The sequence below is a fragment of the Amborella trichopoda genome, chromosome 4 (genome assembly GCF_054954075.1).
Source record: "Amborella trichopoda isolate Santa Cruz 75 chromosome 4, AtrichopodaSantaCruz75HAP2 v2.0, whole genome shotgun sequence".
Classification (NCBI taxonomy): domain Eukaryota; kingdom Viridiplantae; phylum Streptophyta; class Magnoliopsida; order Amborellales; family Amborellaceae; genus Amborella; species Amborella trichopoda.
In genome coordinates this window covers 812614-829568 of record NC_142339.1, presented here as the reverse complement: position 1 = coordinate 829568, position 16955 = coordinate 812614, and the positions used below count along the sequence as shown (strand labels likewise).

The window sequence follows — 16955 nt, the reverse complement described above, 5'->3', positions numbered from 1 at the left end:
TTACGCCCTCCGGTAAATCTAAAGGTTAAGAGAGGAAGATCTACCAATGCCTCAACATTACTGTTACTATGTATTTCATGTGTCATTAGAATTACAGTATGAGTCACCGGATTTTATTTTGGATTGTTTAAAAAAATAGAAAGTTTATATAGAGCCAAAGCTATAAACAATCAAATTAGTGCCTATCTCAAAATTTTCACCAGAAGATGTTGTTTTGATACCCAAATATCTTCAAATTGATCACCTTGACATCAAGATGCATGGGTTGTTTTGATACCCAAATATCTTCAAATTGATCACCTTGACATCAAGATGCATGGATATGAGAACAAATAAATAAATAAATTCAAATTTGGGAAATACTACATCTTGTAACGCATGTTTTGACCATCAATTTTCAAGATTTCATAGATCTACTCGATCTACACTATTTTTTAGGCTTTAAATTTTATAATTAATTATGAAAATATATTTTAAGGCTATTACAAAGATTTCCAGTATTATAACCATATTTCTCGCTATTATTTGAAGGTAGGCTTTACTTTGATTGTTTAGAACCTCGGCTCTATACAAACCGCACGCTTTAAAAAACTCATAATTTTTTATCTGAAAATTATTATCATACGATGATCTGAAAATTATCACTTAAATGTAGGGGTGGCAACAGGCCAGCCAGACCCGAACCCGAACCTAATTGGACCCCATAAAAAGAAAAAAAAAAGATTTACATATTTAATTATATTTAACAGTATTTTATATATTGCGACACAAAAAATATTACCGGTCCTTAATAGTGTTCGGGTCCAAATATGGGTCCAATATTTGGCCCCGAACACAACCCACCGAGTCCAAGTTTTTGACCCATATCTAAAGGCGGATCTGGTCTACCCCTTGAGTCCCGGGTCGAATCCAGGTCCATTGCCACCCCTAAAATGTTATACCTTTCCCATCACCATCCAAGCCTTGATGATTACTAAGAGTACATATTCCATTTGGTCATGAGAACTACAATATGACTTACTAGACTTCATTTTTTATAATTTTAAAAATTATTAGTTGTTACTAAAAATCACTTAAATTGTCAAACAACACTGCAGTTAAAGGAGGTGAAATCATCACATTGGAAAAAGTTAAGTTTCATTTACTTATGTACTTCTTTAAAAGAAAAAAGTTAAAAAGTAATGAAAACACTTCTATTTAATAAAATCATAAACAAGCAAGGGTGTTTTAATTATGGAATTGTCTACAAGTCGACCGTTTATCGTTTGGGTGCGGTTTGATTGAACAATCAAATTAGAGCATACCTTCAAATAGTGTCGATAAATGTTGTTTTAATATTGAACATCTTTGTGGTAGCCTTACAATATATTTTTATCTTTATTTATAAAGTTTAAAGCTTTAAAAATAGTGTATATCGCTAGATCTATGAAAACTTGAAAATCTTGAAAATTGACTGTCAAAAAATATGTTACAAAATACACTATTTCTAAAATCTGAAATCCATTTTTTTCTTATGTAAATGCATCTTGATGTCGAGGTGATCAATTTGAAGATATTTGGGCATCAAAATAATGTCTTCTGATGAAAATTTTGATGTAGGCTCCGATTGATTGTTTAGAGCCTTGGCTCTATACAAACTTTTATCTTTATGCTTTGTACAAGGAGGTCACAAATCATTTCCACTCATTAAATATCAAATTGGATGGTATCGAGTGAGTCACAAAGTCTGAATTTTTTTTTTTGAACTTTATGTCTATTCAATGACACTCTTACAACCACTCATTCCGAAATTTAAGGGACAATAATGATTGTGACATTTATGTATAAAAGATAAATAGCCCCAAAGCCAAATTGTGCGAATACACATTTTGGTCCAAAATTAGTAAAACAAGACAGATTTATAAAACTTTCATGTTACCGGCTCTGAACAACTGGGAGTACAATTATTATTTGCTTAGTCCTTGATTCAAGATCTAGATGATAATCCCCATCATTATCTAGACTTAATAACAAATAGCCAAGATTTAATAAAAGTAATGTTTTGTTAATTGTGGACAAGAGGATAAAAACATCATTTTTCTGTAAAATATTTTAAATGATATTGACATCTCTTATGCTATGAGCATGGTTGATGTCCGGCCTTAGGAAGTTGTTTTTGAGTCTGGTGAAGCAATGAGTGATCCATTGCATATTGGTTTGATAGCTTGGCTTGCCGTTTTCTGAATAAATTAGGCTCTGGAAAACAGGGAGCCTAAGGGGGGCCTGAAAACTGAAACTTTTATTTGAATTCCCCACACTTAAATAGGTAGGGGTGGCAATGGACCTGGACCCAACCTGGGACCCGACATTCAAACTTAGTATGGGTCCGGGTTCATGTGGACTTGATCCGAATAGTATTATTATATTTAATAATATTTAATAAATATAATTATATATTTTTAATTAACATATTTAAATAATACGTATATATATATTTTTTTTATTTTTTTTATTTGGTCAGGTCCGGGTCCGGCCGGACCCGACCAATTGCCAACCTAAAATCAGGCTTTTATTTTCCCCTTATTTTTCCTCTTTTTTATTTATAATATCCAAATCCTACCCATCTCCAATAAATAAATCAACCCCTCCTTTTATATTGGCCATGCCGTCAATTTAATATTTCCAAAATCCAATCTTTTTCCACATATCAAACATTATCCATTTGAATTGAACACAAAACGATAAAACAATTGTTTGTCATCTTCTTTGTTTTGTTCTTTGGAAGAAGGTGGACCTCCACCCAGGCTTGGTCTAGGAGATCAAAGAGAATGGTGGGTGGAGAGGGTACATAAAGAGTCATTTGTCCTCTTTCATCCATCCAACCGATCCTCTAAGATTAAGGGTGCAGATTGAGCCCCAATTTAACTTATATCGACATACTTGTGATATAACAATTCATCGTTTGTTTCGTAGGGAATTTCTTTCGAATAATAGGGGTGGCAATAGGCCAGGTTGTCCAGCCTAGGTCCTAAAAAACTAGGCTTCGGCTACAAAATATAGCTCAAGGGCCGGGTCACTATAGCCCAAGGGCTAAGACTAGCCCTATGGGGACAAGACCTAGGGTTGCCCCGGTCCGTTGACAACCCTATCCAAGAAAGATGGCAAATCCCCTTTCCATTTTTGGTAAATAGGAAAGTGGGATTTATGTGAAAATGCATTATGTAAAGCGCTTCATCAACGCCATTTGGGACAAAGTTATAAGATGTGGCAAAATTTTATACTAGCTGCCTACCAAACACAATTCACTTTTTTTATCCGATTTAAGATGAGTTAAGAGAAAATTTTAAAGTCTTCATCTGTATTTGACCAACTTAATAAATTATGAGTGTTTTGGTCAATTTTTTTTAAAGAAGTCTTTAATCTAAAACTAGATGCATTGTTAAGTCCATAACTGCTTATCTGGTTGAGATGAATAGTTTCCAGCACTACTCTCAAGATCATATTAGGCATCAAATTGGTGATGGGCCTAGTTCAGAAAAAATTGGTTGATTGCTAATCAAAGAAAATTTAAAATAATAGTTTAGAATGTAAAACATATTAAAAAATACCAAACTTTATTCAACTGGTCGAACTAGTCAAAATCATGTACCAGTTAAACATTAATTTTGATTATTTTTTGACGAAACTTTAAGCAGACCAGCTAAGACATCAGTCAATGTCCAACTGGTTGATCCGCCTTGTTCTTGATAATTATGGCAATTAACTTATCTCTCGTATATGGATTCATCTCCACCGCCGGACTCCAAAACCAATAACGCGATGCAAGAAATTGTATAATTATAAAGATCAGCTTGTCCTATGTCTTTCCCAGTTTGATTCAAAGGCGAAGTTTAATAGAAAATATGTCAAACCAATATTTGACTCATTTTACCGGTCAAATCTACGAAAGGATGCCAACTAAACAAGATACTTTTACTATCTTTTTTTATTTTTAAAAATTCCAATTTGATTAACTCAATAGCTTAGGTTTTTATGCTCCTAACTTATTCGATAGCCAGATATTAGAAACATCGGTAAGATGTGTATAATTTGGGTGCAGTTGGCATACGGATGCATCCGTAGCTCTAGAGATAAGATACACCTTCAAATTTTTATCATGGTATATAATTTTGATGTAAAATGTTTTTAGGATTATCTCAAAATCTATTTTTATATCCAATTATAAAATTTTGAAGTTACAAAATAATTAAAATCAAATAAATCTATAAACATATAAAAATCTTAAAAATAGACGGTATAAATAATATGTTGTAAAATGTAATATTTCTTACTTAACGTTAAAGCATCCGATGGATTTTAAAAAATGAATGACCTTCCAAGATGATATCTCCGATGGAATTGCAACTTTGTATAAACTTTTTCCGTATAATTTTCCCAGCAAATTATATATTCCGTTTTGATGGGCCCCACTGAAGTGTGGCATTCAGGCTTGCGTGTGGCTGTTCTCCTCCATGCGCTAATTCTCTCTCGTAAATTTCCCTCTCTCCCTCTCTATATATATCTAAATTCTCACTCTCTCTCTCTCTAAATTTCCCTCTCATAAGTTTCCCTCTCATTCTCTCTCTAAATTGCCCTCTAATAAAAATATAAAATGATCGCTCCTTCTAAATTCTCTCTCTAAAATCAACGAGCTAAGTCTCAAATTTTAATCTCTATCTAAATAAATTCTTACAATTGTCGTTCACACACGCACTCTCTCTCTAAAATGATCTCTGGTTAGAACCTCTCTATAAGGGACGAAAAGAGCCTTCCTTCTCATTGATCTCAAAGCGGTGCTTTCATGGCTTCCAAGTTTCAGAAGTGACCACCACTGAGCTTATGTGAGTGGTTTGATGCCCTATAATACTGGACTACTGTCTTTATTACTCTGAGATATCGAAACAGTTGTTTCATAGATTTTATGCCCTAGAAATCATTGTATTCCATAAGGATCAGAACTCCTCGAATTTTTAGTGCTCGGTACCTTCCCGATTCGGGAAAATTTATCTCCAGTTTTGTTGGTCCAAATCGCAAGAAATAGCCATTTGAAGGATCGATGTATACTGAAACTTGATCGATCATCTGATTTGATAACGTTTTCTCAATCTGAGCCCTAATTTTGAAGGAGTTTTCTGTATAACAACGATCATTAATCTCAAGATTCTCAACTATGGCATTGGAAGCCTGAAACCCATTGATAGCTGGATCTTCTCATATCCTTCTTCTCCACTTAAATTCAGAAGAAAAAGGTTTTATTGATCACGAAAATGGGATCAAGCACTGGAAAGAGAGAGTACCAGTTTCTAAAGGAGCTGGGTCTGGGCTCTCGCAATTTTGGTTGTTTTGCTAATGGTGTGTGGAAAGGGAATGGACCCACTGTCACTTCTTTAAATCCTGCAAATAATCAGGTGCAGTTTAATTTATTAATCTATTTTGATTTATTGTTGATGGAAATTATTGTATCATGAATATGTAATTGATTGATCAGAATCATTAACATATATTGGTTGGATTAGTATTTTTATATCTTTTATATAGGGAAAATTAGCTAAGTTGTATCCTGGATATAGATATCGTGGATGTATTTGGATGTAGAGGTTTTAATTAATGTATTCTTGTGAGGAGATAGCAATATATCTGAATTTTTTAATGAATTTATTGAAAATTATCACAATGAGATAACTCTATTTCTGAAATTAATTTCCAGAATCTAATTAATTGCCCAGTGTTGATTAGTGATCTGCTGAAAAAACCAATGTAAACAGGCTGATAGCCCATTGTTTGCATTAAGGGAAAGGTTACTATAGTCCAAAGTTACGGCGTAATCATCGTTCAATGTAACGATGGACCGTGGTAGAGATTTTGAGTGGAGCCCACCATTTTGGTTTGTGTCGTCCCACTCTTTATCTCTGTTACCATCACCGTTCATTCGACAGTAATGACTCTAATGGACCATGGTTCTCCAGTGTTCATTGGACTGCAGTCTCCCTTGTATTAATGTCGAATCACTGTTTTTTCCTCAATAAAAAAAAAAAAATGTTGAATCACTGCTAACATACATGGGCAAGCTTAAATTCCTGGTAAATGAAGTCAAGGAATGCTTGTAAATGAGAAGTCGTGCCCCTGATTTTGAATTAATCATTTTGTAAAATCACAATTCAAAGCAGTATTACTAAAATTTTGTAACCTGCTCATATTATCTGCTGTGTATTCCACAAAAAGAAGGAAAGGATATTTTTATTTGTTTTGATGAAAGAATGACAGGAAATCTTCAATCTTATATTCTCAAAATGTTCAATTAGATGCAATTACATGGCCTATGTTGACTTAAAAAATATGCATCACATTCAAGTTGATTGTCAAGTGCTTGCCAAGTTACACTCCATTATTTTTTCTTTATGTTTGGTTTCAATATAAAAAGAAATAAGCTAACCTGTTTCATTCTACCTTTGTGATCTCGGAGGACTTCCAGAGATGGATGAGTTGTTAAGTTTCTCCAGTTGATTAGCATTGTTTTAGGTGTTTGTTTGATATCCTTGTCAACATACTGTAAAGAGCAAGGTGTATATGGTAGGTGTAAAAATATTCGGAATTTTCCTTAATGAAAAATTACAACATCTATAGAGATGATCCTTCTGGAGTTCTTTCTTGTATAATGCTTTTGGCGATAGCTAAACAAAGTTATGTTTGAGTAGTGCTTCTTGTTTACATTGTTCTGTTGACTTACAGTTTTTATTCTTTTCTCTGAGTAAAATCTGAGTATAAATGACCATTTAATGCATCATATGTAACTTCTTGCTTTCTTTTGTTCTCAGGCCATAGCTGAGGTAGTGGAAGCTTCCACCCAGGATTACGAGGATGGCATGACTGCTTGTGTTGAAGCTGCAAAAATTTGGATGCAAGTAAGCTGTTATTGGGTTATGCAGATGAAATTTATGTTTACTTGCTCCTTATTGATTGAATGTGTTTATGAAGGTTTTTTATCTGCTAACAGTATTATTTTGTAATTTTGCCTTGGAATTGACCATGAGTATGGCACTATGGGTGGATCGGGAGCTTGCTGCATTGATTAGCTTAGTTAGAAATTGACTTCATATTTCTAATGTACATTTGTGAAATTATTTATGTTCATGTCATTCCCGCCTTTTGGAATTGATGAAAGTCCTTGTTAGTTCAATTCTTTTACGTCACAAACATATTGTTTTTTTTTCCTTTTTTCATTTTTTCCATTGGTTAATTGATCTCTCAATCCTGTAAATGTTGCTTATGCCAATACAGTGGTTCCAACTTTGTTTTCTAGTACCTCTTATATTTTTATGTTTACAGTGTAGTTTTCATTGTTTATTGTGTAGTCATTATTTTGATAATGTCTCAATTGCTATCTGACATGAAGTGACTGTTTGTCAGTTGTTCGGCATATTTAAGTATTCTCTCTTCTACTTGCTGTTTTAATTTGTGATAACATCTTTGTTCCCCTCTTATTATCTTGGATGCCCATACTACTCTCTGTATAATTTCCATTTCATTATGGGGGGCTATGCTATAGTAAGGTCATGTTGGGGCCCTTTTCTAGGTAATTATTCTAATGTGTTGCAGTTTCTGTAGTTCAAAACCTAGCATTGTTTTGTTGGCCCTGTATTATTAACCTGTTTCTTCCCAGAACATCGCATCCTAAAAAAATTAAAGGCTCTGGTAATAACTTCTTCTGTGTGTTTAACTGCTTCTAAGAAACTTTCTAGATGTTGCACCATATGCGGTGTGGAATCTTTTATATTGGAAATTGTAATTAAGTCCTCATTTATACTTATTTCTTTTATATGTTTCTTGATTGTTATTTTCTGATGTGCTAGAGTTGTATTATGTCTGATGCTTAGAGTGATAAAAAAGTTTATCTTTGGATGTGATTATTATTATTATTGTTATTGTTTTTACTCATTCCACTTTCAGATTAGAAATACTCAAGAGCGATTGACACTTCTGTTGTATAATTACTTTTCTTTAGATTCCTGCACCGAAGAGGGGTGAGGTTGTTAGGCAGATAGGTGAAGCCCTGCGCTGTAAATTGCAGCAGCTTGGGCGGCTTGTATCACTTGAGATGGGAAAGATACTTCCTGAAGGGATTGGGGAGGTTCAGGTAAGGTTCCTTATCTTCTATGACCTGTTATGTTTTGGGATTCCTATTTATAAGACCCTTTGTTATTCAATTGCACCATCTTTTTGGACAAAGAAACCTAAACATATAACAATCATTTAGTTAATAAATTGGTTATTGGATTCCTGTATAGGACTTCTGCTGTTCAACTACGACATCTTTTTTGGAAGAGGAAACTTAACATATTACTAAATGAATTTCCTAAATAAATTGTTTCTTCATAATACAACCATGCCATCATAATTGGACAAAGAAAAGTTAGCATGGGGCAATCTTCCAGTTAAGAAACTCTTATTGGAGTGTTGCTATCATTTCAGGAAACATTTTGGGCAAAAATATAAACGCCTATAAAAATTCTGACACCACTCAATTGAAATGCTTACCCACATGCTTTTGGGGTACCAGGCTTCTCCTAAATGAAAAAGAGGCCTAAGTACCAGACTTGAACAGATAAGCTTTCATTATTGGCCCCCTTTCCAGGGGTCATTTGCAGCTCCCAAGCATTCCATCCCTCATTACTCCTACATTGCTATTCTGTTTTTTGATCGTTATCCTGCTTTGTTTATTTCTAATGATATAATACCATTATGAATTTGATTTTCAGGCAAAACTTAGAAGAGTAGGCCTCAAAACAATAAGAATTCAAGTGTCTTAAGTTCTTTTTCTAATATCTATTATCGACTTGGAAAGTTTTGAGGGTTATGCTAACATATTGAAATGTAAAGAGAGAAAGGCTAACCTTTTCTTTGCTGCTTCATTTTTATTATGGTCTTCTTTTTATGTGGAACCATTGTTCATGTTGTTCTTGGTTGAAACATTTATCTTGAATGATTAGTATATAAACATGTGGCTGCTTTCTTCTACTTGTTGACATGTGAATTCTGCAGGAAATTATTGACATGTGTGATTATGCTGTTGGATTAAGTCGACAGTTGAATGGATCAGTAATACCCTCAGAACGTGAGTACAAACATTATTCTCAACATTTTTATGGTGTTAGTTTCTTGCATTCTGTTTCCAGTTCATTTTGTTTTCTTTTGATGTCCATCTCATGCAGATATTATAGTCCAATTGGAAACCCTGTCATCTGTATATTGTTTTCACATTTGAAGCATCTTAGTGATGGTTTGAAGTTTCTAGTTCATTAAGTGCTTATATATTTTTGTTTTTATTTGTTTTTGATCTGCCTGAGGTTGATCAGTCGCAAAGCACATCTTTGGGCTCCAATGTTTTTTGTTTGAGGTCCTTTGAGGAGGTTCTTCCCATTTTAGAGGCAGTACTATGCCATCACATGGAATTTGTTTTCTGAATCATACTATGTATCATGTGAAAAATAGTCCTCTGATCCTTCTCTGCCGTTACTGAATAAGTTTCTTATAGGTTCTATTGTCATGCCAAGCATGCTGGAAGTTTTATTTCTTTTGATTGTTTGTAGATCCTTAAAGAGCATTGTTTTCTGAACTCTAGAAAAGCAACTAATTTGGAAATTATGTAAATCATGGGTATCAATAGCTATATATCTTATGTTTCATTCTTAGACATGCTTTCTAGTCACAAACCTTCTTATGGCATATCTACTCTATGAACTCATTATTTTGAAAGTTATGGCTTATGGGATTTTTAATTTTAACAGGTCCAAACCATATGATGCTGGAGGTAAGAAAGCTGTTCATTAAAGATCAATTTGTAACTTTATTTTAGCTTTTTTGGAGTAAGGGGCTACTTATGCAACATTATGTATACACGGTCGCAGGTTTGGAATCCCCTAGGAATTGTTGGTGTCATTACAGCTTTCAACTTTCCATGTGCTGTTCTCGGTAAGCATTGAATTATCATATGAGTGAGCATATGCTGCTTCGCTCATTTTGCATTAATAAAATTTCTTGATACATGGCATTGAGTTTCTAAATTTAAGTCATTTAATTGCTCAATTTTGTTGTACCTAGATTATTGTTCATTCCAGAATTTATTTGTAGTTTTCTTAAGATCCTAAGATTTGGGATACGATTCTTTTCAATAATTTAGAACTTATGTGGTTTGTGTCCCAATTTTCTCCCACCTTTTACCAGTGATATTATTTTGACATACTCCTCTACATTTTGATGCTTTAGGATGGAATGCATGCATTGCTCTAGTCTGCGGCAATTGTGTTGTTTGGTAAGTTCGGAGATTCTTGAGCCTTATCCGACTTTTTAGGATTTGCAATATCGAATTTAATGCCATTGTTACCATTGTAATATCTGTTCTTTGTCTAATGTGAAATAGGAAACAATTAATATATAAATTCCATAACCAGCGGGTATATTCTTGATATTTAATTATTATAATTGGTTTTGGTTTAGTAATAAAATTTAAATTTTTAAAAATATGCAAAGTCCAATACTTGTTTCTTTGCATTTCTGTATGCCCTGGCATGATTAGTGCAGCCGCTTGCTTTATAGTAAAATCTCCAAGTAAGAATTTTGAATCAAAATTTATTTCCTCCCATTCAACTTGTCATTCATTTAGTTATGTAATCTAATGAATTCTTGATGAACTATAATTAAACATGCTGATGATATAGTTTTTGCAAATATATCGGCTTAGGAAAACATACTATATGGGATATATTTTATTTAATCTATTGACTTAGTCATATAGGGAAATCATCCAAAGAAGTTAATCGACTTCTCTCACTACCTTATATTGGCAGGAAGGGTGCTCCAACAACTCCATTGATCACAATAGCGATGACTAAAATTGTTGCAGATGTCCTGGAGAAGAACAATTTACCTGGTGGTATTTTCACTTCCTTCTGTGGTGGTGCTGAAATTGGCCAGCAAATTTCTCAAGATACACGTATACCTCTTGTATCATTCACTGGAAGCTCTAAGGTGTTGGCTTCTTTCTATTTTATACTTACTCTCATGAATATGATTTTTTTTTTTTTGTTATTATTTATAGGGAAATTTATCAATTACCCGTGAGAGATGAACAAATTAACACCTTGATATCTTTTGATTTAATTTCAAAATACCTAATAAAATAAACACCATCTTGAGTTGGAATCGTTGCAAATAGGTTAGAGATAGTTTATCATATTGATTATTTGATGAAGTAGACTGGATGTTCAAAGAATATTGCACGAAAAGATAGAATAGCATTCAAACTAAATTACTACAAACTCAATAAAGTAGAATATACTGAAATAGTTGGAAGTGTTTCCTAAATATGTTAGTTAGAAACTATAAGAAAACCTATTATTGTTTTAAAGGATGATGAACCTCAATCTGGGACTTTGTGCTTTATGTTCTTATGCACGCAAACCATTTTCAGAAGAATATTGATAATGTTGCAAATTTCTGATTTTATAAACGTTTTACAGGTTCATATAGTACTAGTGTTGGTGGATACAGGCATTATTGCTGATTATCTTTCGTATCTACTTCAAATCCCAATAAGATTCACCAGAATTCAATAATAAAAAGCAAAAAGAATATGAAAACAAAGATGCCAGTGTGGAACCTCAGTATTTCTCTTCAAGTGTAAGACTGGACCTAAGCTTCTGGTTCAGGTTCAAATTCCATGCTTGCTTAACTTTGAACAACTCCCAGTCACATTGCAAACCAGCGATTGAAAACATGGACCATGGCTCGGTCTTGCTAGGGTACCAAGCTTGAGCCAGTGATTTGACTTGGCCCAGTCTCTGTAAAAATAACACAGAAGGGTCCATGTCTGGTGACCCTCAATAGTACCCAGTTCTCTTCCCCATCCAAGTCATTCAGGCGAGTCAAAAACTGGGTCACGGAGGTTTGAAACACTGGTATAAATATTATAGCATGTACAAGTTGCTCACTCACATAACCACTCTGTGCTCTGTCGTGATATTGTAATGTGGCATCTTAGATACTTAAATGAAACTTTGTACACCTCTTCTATGACTTCCTCTAGTTAGATAGAATGAAACTTTTTATACCTATCCTCGGAAAGATTGTCAGCAACTAGGCATATGTAGTCGTCTTTTAGTTTATTAGTATTAGTTAGTCAGTTGTTTCATTTGAATCCATGTTGCTTTAAATAATTGGCTTCTATCTGATTAGGTGGGACAAGTACAAAGGATAGTCAGTGAAAGGTTTGGAAAATGCTTGCTCGAGCTAAGTGGAATTAATGCAGCACCTTAGATACTTAAATGGAACTTTGCACACCTGTTCTATGACTTCCTCTAATTAGATAGGATGAAACTTTTTATACCTATCCTTGAAAAGATTGTCACCAACTAGGCATATGTAGTCTTCTTCAAGTTTATTAGTATTAGTTAGTCAGTTGTTTCATTTGAATCCATGTTGCTTTAAATAATTGGCTTCCATCTGATTAGGTGGGACAACAAGTACGAAGGTTAGTCAGTGAAAGGTTTGGAAAATGCTTGCTCGAGCTAAGTGGAAATAATGCAATTATAGTCATGGATGATGCGGATATCCAGCTTGCTGTTCGTTCTGTACTGTTTGCTGCTGTTGGAACTGCAGGTCAACGCTGCACCACATGTCGTAGACTGGTAAGATGAACCTGTGTACTCTCCAATAGGCTCTCCTGAACGTATAGATTGTAGAACTAACTTTAGCATATGGAGGTTTCAGTAATCTGGAAGGTGACTAACTCGTCTTTCTTTATTGTGCAGCTTCTTCATGAGAGCATATATCAAAATTTTGTTGATCAATTAGTTGATGTCTACAAGCAAGTCAAAATTGGGGATCCCCTAGAGAAGGGTACTTTGTTAGGACCACTTCATACTCAAGCTTCAAAGGCAAATTTTCAGAGAGGCATAGAAGTTATAACATCCCAGGCAAGACAATTATGTACAAATTTATATCTGGGTGTTATTTCATTGCTTGTCTCTTTGTCTAAAAATGCAACACAAACTCATAAATTAAATGCAGGGGGGGAAGATTCTCAGTGGAGGATCTCATATAGAAACTGAAGGAAACTTTGTGCAGCCAACCATCATTGAGATATCTCCAGATGCACCAGTAGTTAAAGAGGAATTGTTTGGTCCTGTTCTTTACATCCTGAAGTTTAAGGTAAAAAAAGGGGTCAAATTTTTTGCACTCTCACCTATTTTCATTAAAATTCACCCTGTTAATGAATTCTTTGATGAAATTGATACTACATACAGACTCTGAAAGAAGCTATAGAAATAAACAATTCTGTTCCACAAGGTTTGAGTAGCTCAATCTTCACAAGGAGGCCAGAGGTTATCTTCAGATGGATTGGGTGTGTCTCTCTCTCTCTCTCTCTCTGGCACACACACAGATGCCCCCCACCATCCTCAAATGACATGGACACCCAGGCAACCAAACACACGCACACAATAACATTAAGTCATGCTTCTTATTGAGGAGCTTATCATATCTTATCCAATTTTATTTGCCATTATTCTTCATTATCCATCTGTTTTATGATTTCTAAATCGAGTTGAGAACAAAAATCAATTGTTTGTCATATTTGTGATGCAGACCTCATGGCAGTGACTGTGGCATAGTAAATGTAAATATTCCCACAAATGGCGCAGAGATTGGAGGTGCCTTTGGAGGTGAGAAAGCAACTGGAGGTGGCCGTGAAGCGGGAAGCGATTCATGGAAGCAATACATGCGCCGTTCAACATGGTAAATAATCACTGCTTTTTTTTTCTGTTGATATGTGTATACAGCACTTGAACCTATGTTCTGTTTTCTTTTTTCTAGGTTCTACTTGATAGCGTTATGGATCCAAGACCCCAATTCTATTTATACAGTTTGTATTATTAGACGACATTCTTGCTTGCCTTATTACCTCCAAGGCGTTTTTTAGTGGTGACCCGGATTGACCACCCCAAAAGGGTGGATTGGCAATCTGGATCCGAGAATCGGCCAGATTGGCTTGTTTCAGCCTTGAAAAAAATTAAAAAAATCACTAAAATTTCTTAAAAATCTAGTTTCTTATGTTCTCAAAGAAATTGGGGGTATTGCATTGTAGATTATTATTATTTTATGGAAAATATGCAAATATTGAGAACTTTTCTCAAAGAAATTGGGGGTATTGCATTGTAGATTTTTATTATTTTATTGAAAATATGCAAATATTGAGAACTTGTTTCATGCCTGAGTGTTTGTTGACCACTACCTCCATTTCATAGTCAAAATATAGTTTAAAATGTAACTCATTGCAATAAAATGGATCTCTCTAACTCAATTTTTTTTTGTATTTTTATAATCTCCATTATCAATTGCGCTTGTAAAAATAGGGGATCTTGCCTACTCATTTCTTATTTTTCTCTTTTCTGAAAATTAATTTATTGGATTATTTATTTGTTTCCATTTGTATTTTGTAATGAAGTTGCATAAATATAAGGATCAAAGCAATTTTTTTTGCCATATTTTTTTCGTGGAACTCCCTCCCTTGCTATATTGCTCTATAATTTTTTTCTAAATTTTCTTTTACTTCAATTTAACTTCATGTTTTCTTGTCCTAGAGTAACTTGTTAAACTTTCTTTTACTCGCCACTGTAAGCTTCATGTTGGGCTCAATTTTATTTTGGCACACTTTGATTCCAATAGCTTGGGTGATTGTGATGGCTCAATTTTCTTGTTAGTCTCAATTTCATTACTTGAATGAATGGCTTGAGCGAATGTGGTGGTTTGGACCGAATTTTATTCGCTGAGTGAAGGTGATGGTGTAAAAGGAGGGAAGCTTATATCCCATATCGGGGAGGAAGAGGTGGACATGGAGGGCACAAGCCTATAAATCACAGGGAGGTAAATAAATGTGATTTCCCACAAGAAGACCAAAAGTGGGCTGTTTCTTATTTTAAACTTTAAAGTAGTTTCCCATTGGACGTAATATGGTGGGCCCTTGTTTCGATTTTTAGAAAGAATAAAAAAGTTGTATAAGAAGGGATGGGCCTCATAACCACCTCTCTCTTAAAAAAAAACATTCAAATTTTTTAATCTGGTTCATGGACGATTCTGTCCGATTCTTTGACATAACTCACCGGTTCTGAACCGGCCGATGCATTGGGTGGGGGGGGGGGGGGCACACCTGGTTCCTGATATATTATGGGAACCGGATCACCCAGGATGATTCGCGATCTGGATTGGGCGATTCCAATCTGGATTGGCGATATTTGGAACACTAATTACATCTATATTACATTATATTGCATTTGTATGTTCTACACTTACTACCACACTCACCTAACTCCACAGGATCATAATAGATAAGGTTTTATATGAGAGAGTGCAATTCTAAGTTAACACCTTTCTAAATATCAAAAGAGAATCTTGATAACCCCCAAAATGAAGGAATTATTGAAGGAAATCCATTTTTCCTGCTTAAAATCTAGGGTTCCTATAAGATATTAGATATTAGTTTTCCTACATTGCTAGTGGTAAGCCTGCGCCCCCTTTTTCCTATCTCTCTCTCTCTAACAGTCACAAAGAGACCCTTCTCTCTTTAACACTCACAAAGAGACCCATGTTTGGCCCAGGTTGAAACTAGTATATTACATATGCCTTCTTAGCTACCACTATATGTTGTGCGCTTTGCGCTTTGTACTTTCCAATGGGCCCAAATGCAACTACATGTCATGAAATCTCATCGTTCATTTTGGTTTTGCAATGGATGTGACTATAGATTGTTATTCTATTATTGTTACTCTTTTGCTGATTGTTTGAGATATTTAATTATCTAAATTATGTTCTTGAGAATGTCAAAGCGTAGAAAGTCTTAAGGCTTCTCCAGACTAAATGTTTCGAGACCATAAACAGTGAGAACCAGTATACTTCTAGTTCAATTTTCAAATTGCAAGTATTAATCTTTTCATTTGAATTATTCAGGTCCAATTCTAACTATTTTTCTTAAACTTTTGTTCAATGAATGTACAGTACCATCAATTATGGAAATGAACTTCCTCTGGCCCAGGGTATAAACTTTGGCTAGCAGGTATGCTCCAAGATAAACATCTCTCTCTCTCTCTCTCTCTCTCTTAAACACTTCACGCATTGTTCTCTAACTCGATTGTGTTCGTTGTTTTCTTTTGTTTGGTTGTTAGGTCATTCCATTCTGCTCTGCTGCTTCCACAAGAGTAAAGATAGGGCCCAACAAGAAGTGATCTCTTTGCATCGCTTAGTGGTCAGTATGGCATCATCAAACATCGGTGTTTCCTTGTTACAGGCCTTGACTGTCTCAATGTCGGTCTGTCTAACCTTTTTCTACTTTGAATAATCAATAAGAATGTATCGTAAGTATTTCTTATCAGAAGAGGGAGGCCTTGACTGTCTAAATGTCGGTCTTTCTAACCTTTTTCTACTTTGAATAATCAATAGGAATGTATCTTAAGTATTTCTTATCCAAAGAGGGAAGAGACCCAATAATCCTAGACAAAAAAATGACTGCCATGCCTTGGTTACATGTCTTATTACCACAGGAAATTAACTTTTTGCATCCCCCATATTCACATAATTGTATACCCATTAAATCCATTGTTCCTAAATGTATAGAAGGATGGGGAACTGATACTAGGAACTGCAATGCATCTCAAATTTATGGAAATATGTTACCGATATATGTCCATTCATGTTCATGAATTAGAAATTCTAAAAATAGTGCAGGTGATTTTCAATAATTAAATTGAATGGTTCTACTAATTTTTAGGTGAAAAGTATACAATAAGACCATCTATTTTTGGTACAAGGAGGTCACAATTATTTATAACCATCCAATGTGAAATTGGATGGTTGTATTTATTCTATTGACCAAGCACAAACTTCAAAAT

The 16955-nt window shown here is 34.5% G+C and overlaps 1 protein-coding gene across 1 annotated transcript; it reads left to right on the top strand.

The window, feature by feature from the left end:
• The first annotated feature begins 4726 nt into the window (after positions 1-4726).
• On the top strand, positions 4727-16824 carry ALDH7B4 (aldehyde dehydrogenase 7B4). Its single transcript, XM_006849663.4, has 15 exons — positions 4727-5426; positions 6834-6920; positions 8021-8152; positions 9058-9130; positions 9804-9826; positions 9924-9987; positions 10282-10327; positions 10863-11043; positions 12525-12701; positions 12825-12989; positions 13084-13224; positions 13320-13417; positions 13660-13809; positions 16066-16123; positions 16233-16824. Exons 1-14 carry the CDS (start codon positions 5286-5288, stop codon positions 16118-16120), a joined length of 1533 nt encoding a protein of 510 aa, XP_006849726.1. The 5' UTR covers positions 4727-5285; the 3' UTR covers positions 16121-16123; positions 16233-16824.
• The last annotated feature ends 131 nt before the right edge of the window (positions 16825-16955 follow it).

Excerpts from the sequence above, each read along its gene's own strand:
- ALDH7B4 (XM_006849663.4), top strand. The coding sequence starts at position 5,286 with ATGGGATCAAGCACTGGAAAGAGAGAGTACCAGTTTCTAAAGGAGCTG. Across the intron at positions 9,827-9,923 it reads CAAACCATATGATGCTGGAG|GTTTGGAATCCCCTAGGAAT; the intron begins GTAAGAAAGCTG and ends ACACGGTCGCAG. Across the intron at positions 10,328-10,862 it reads TGCGGCAATTGTGTTGTTTG|GAAGGGTGCTCCAACAACTC; the intron begins GTAAGTTCGGAG and ends TTATATTGGCAG.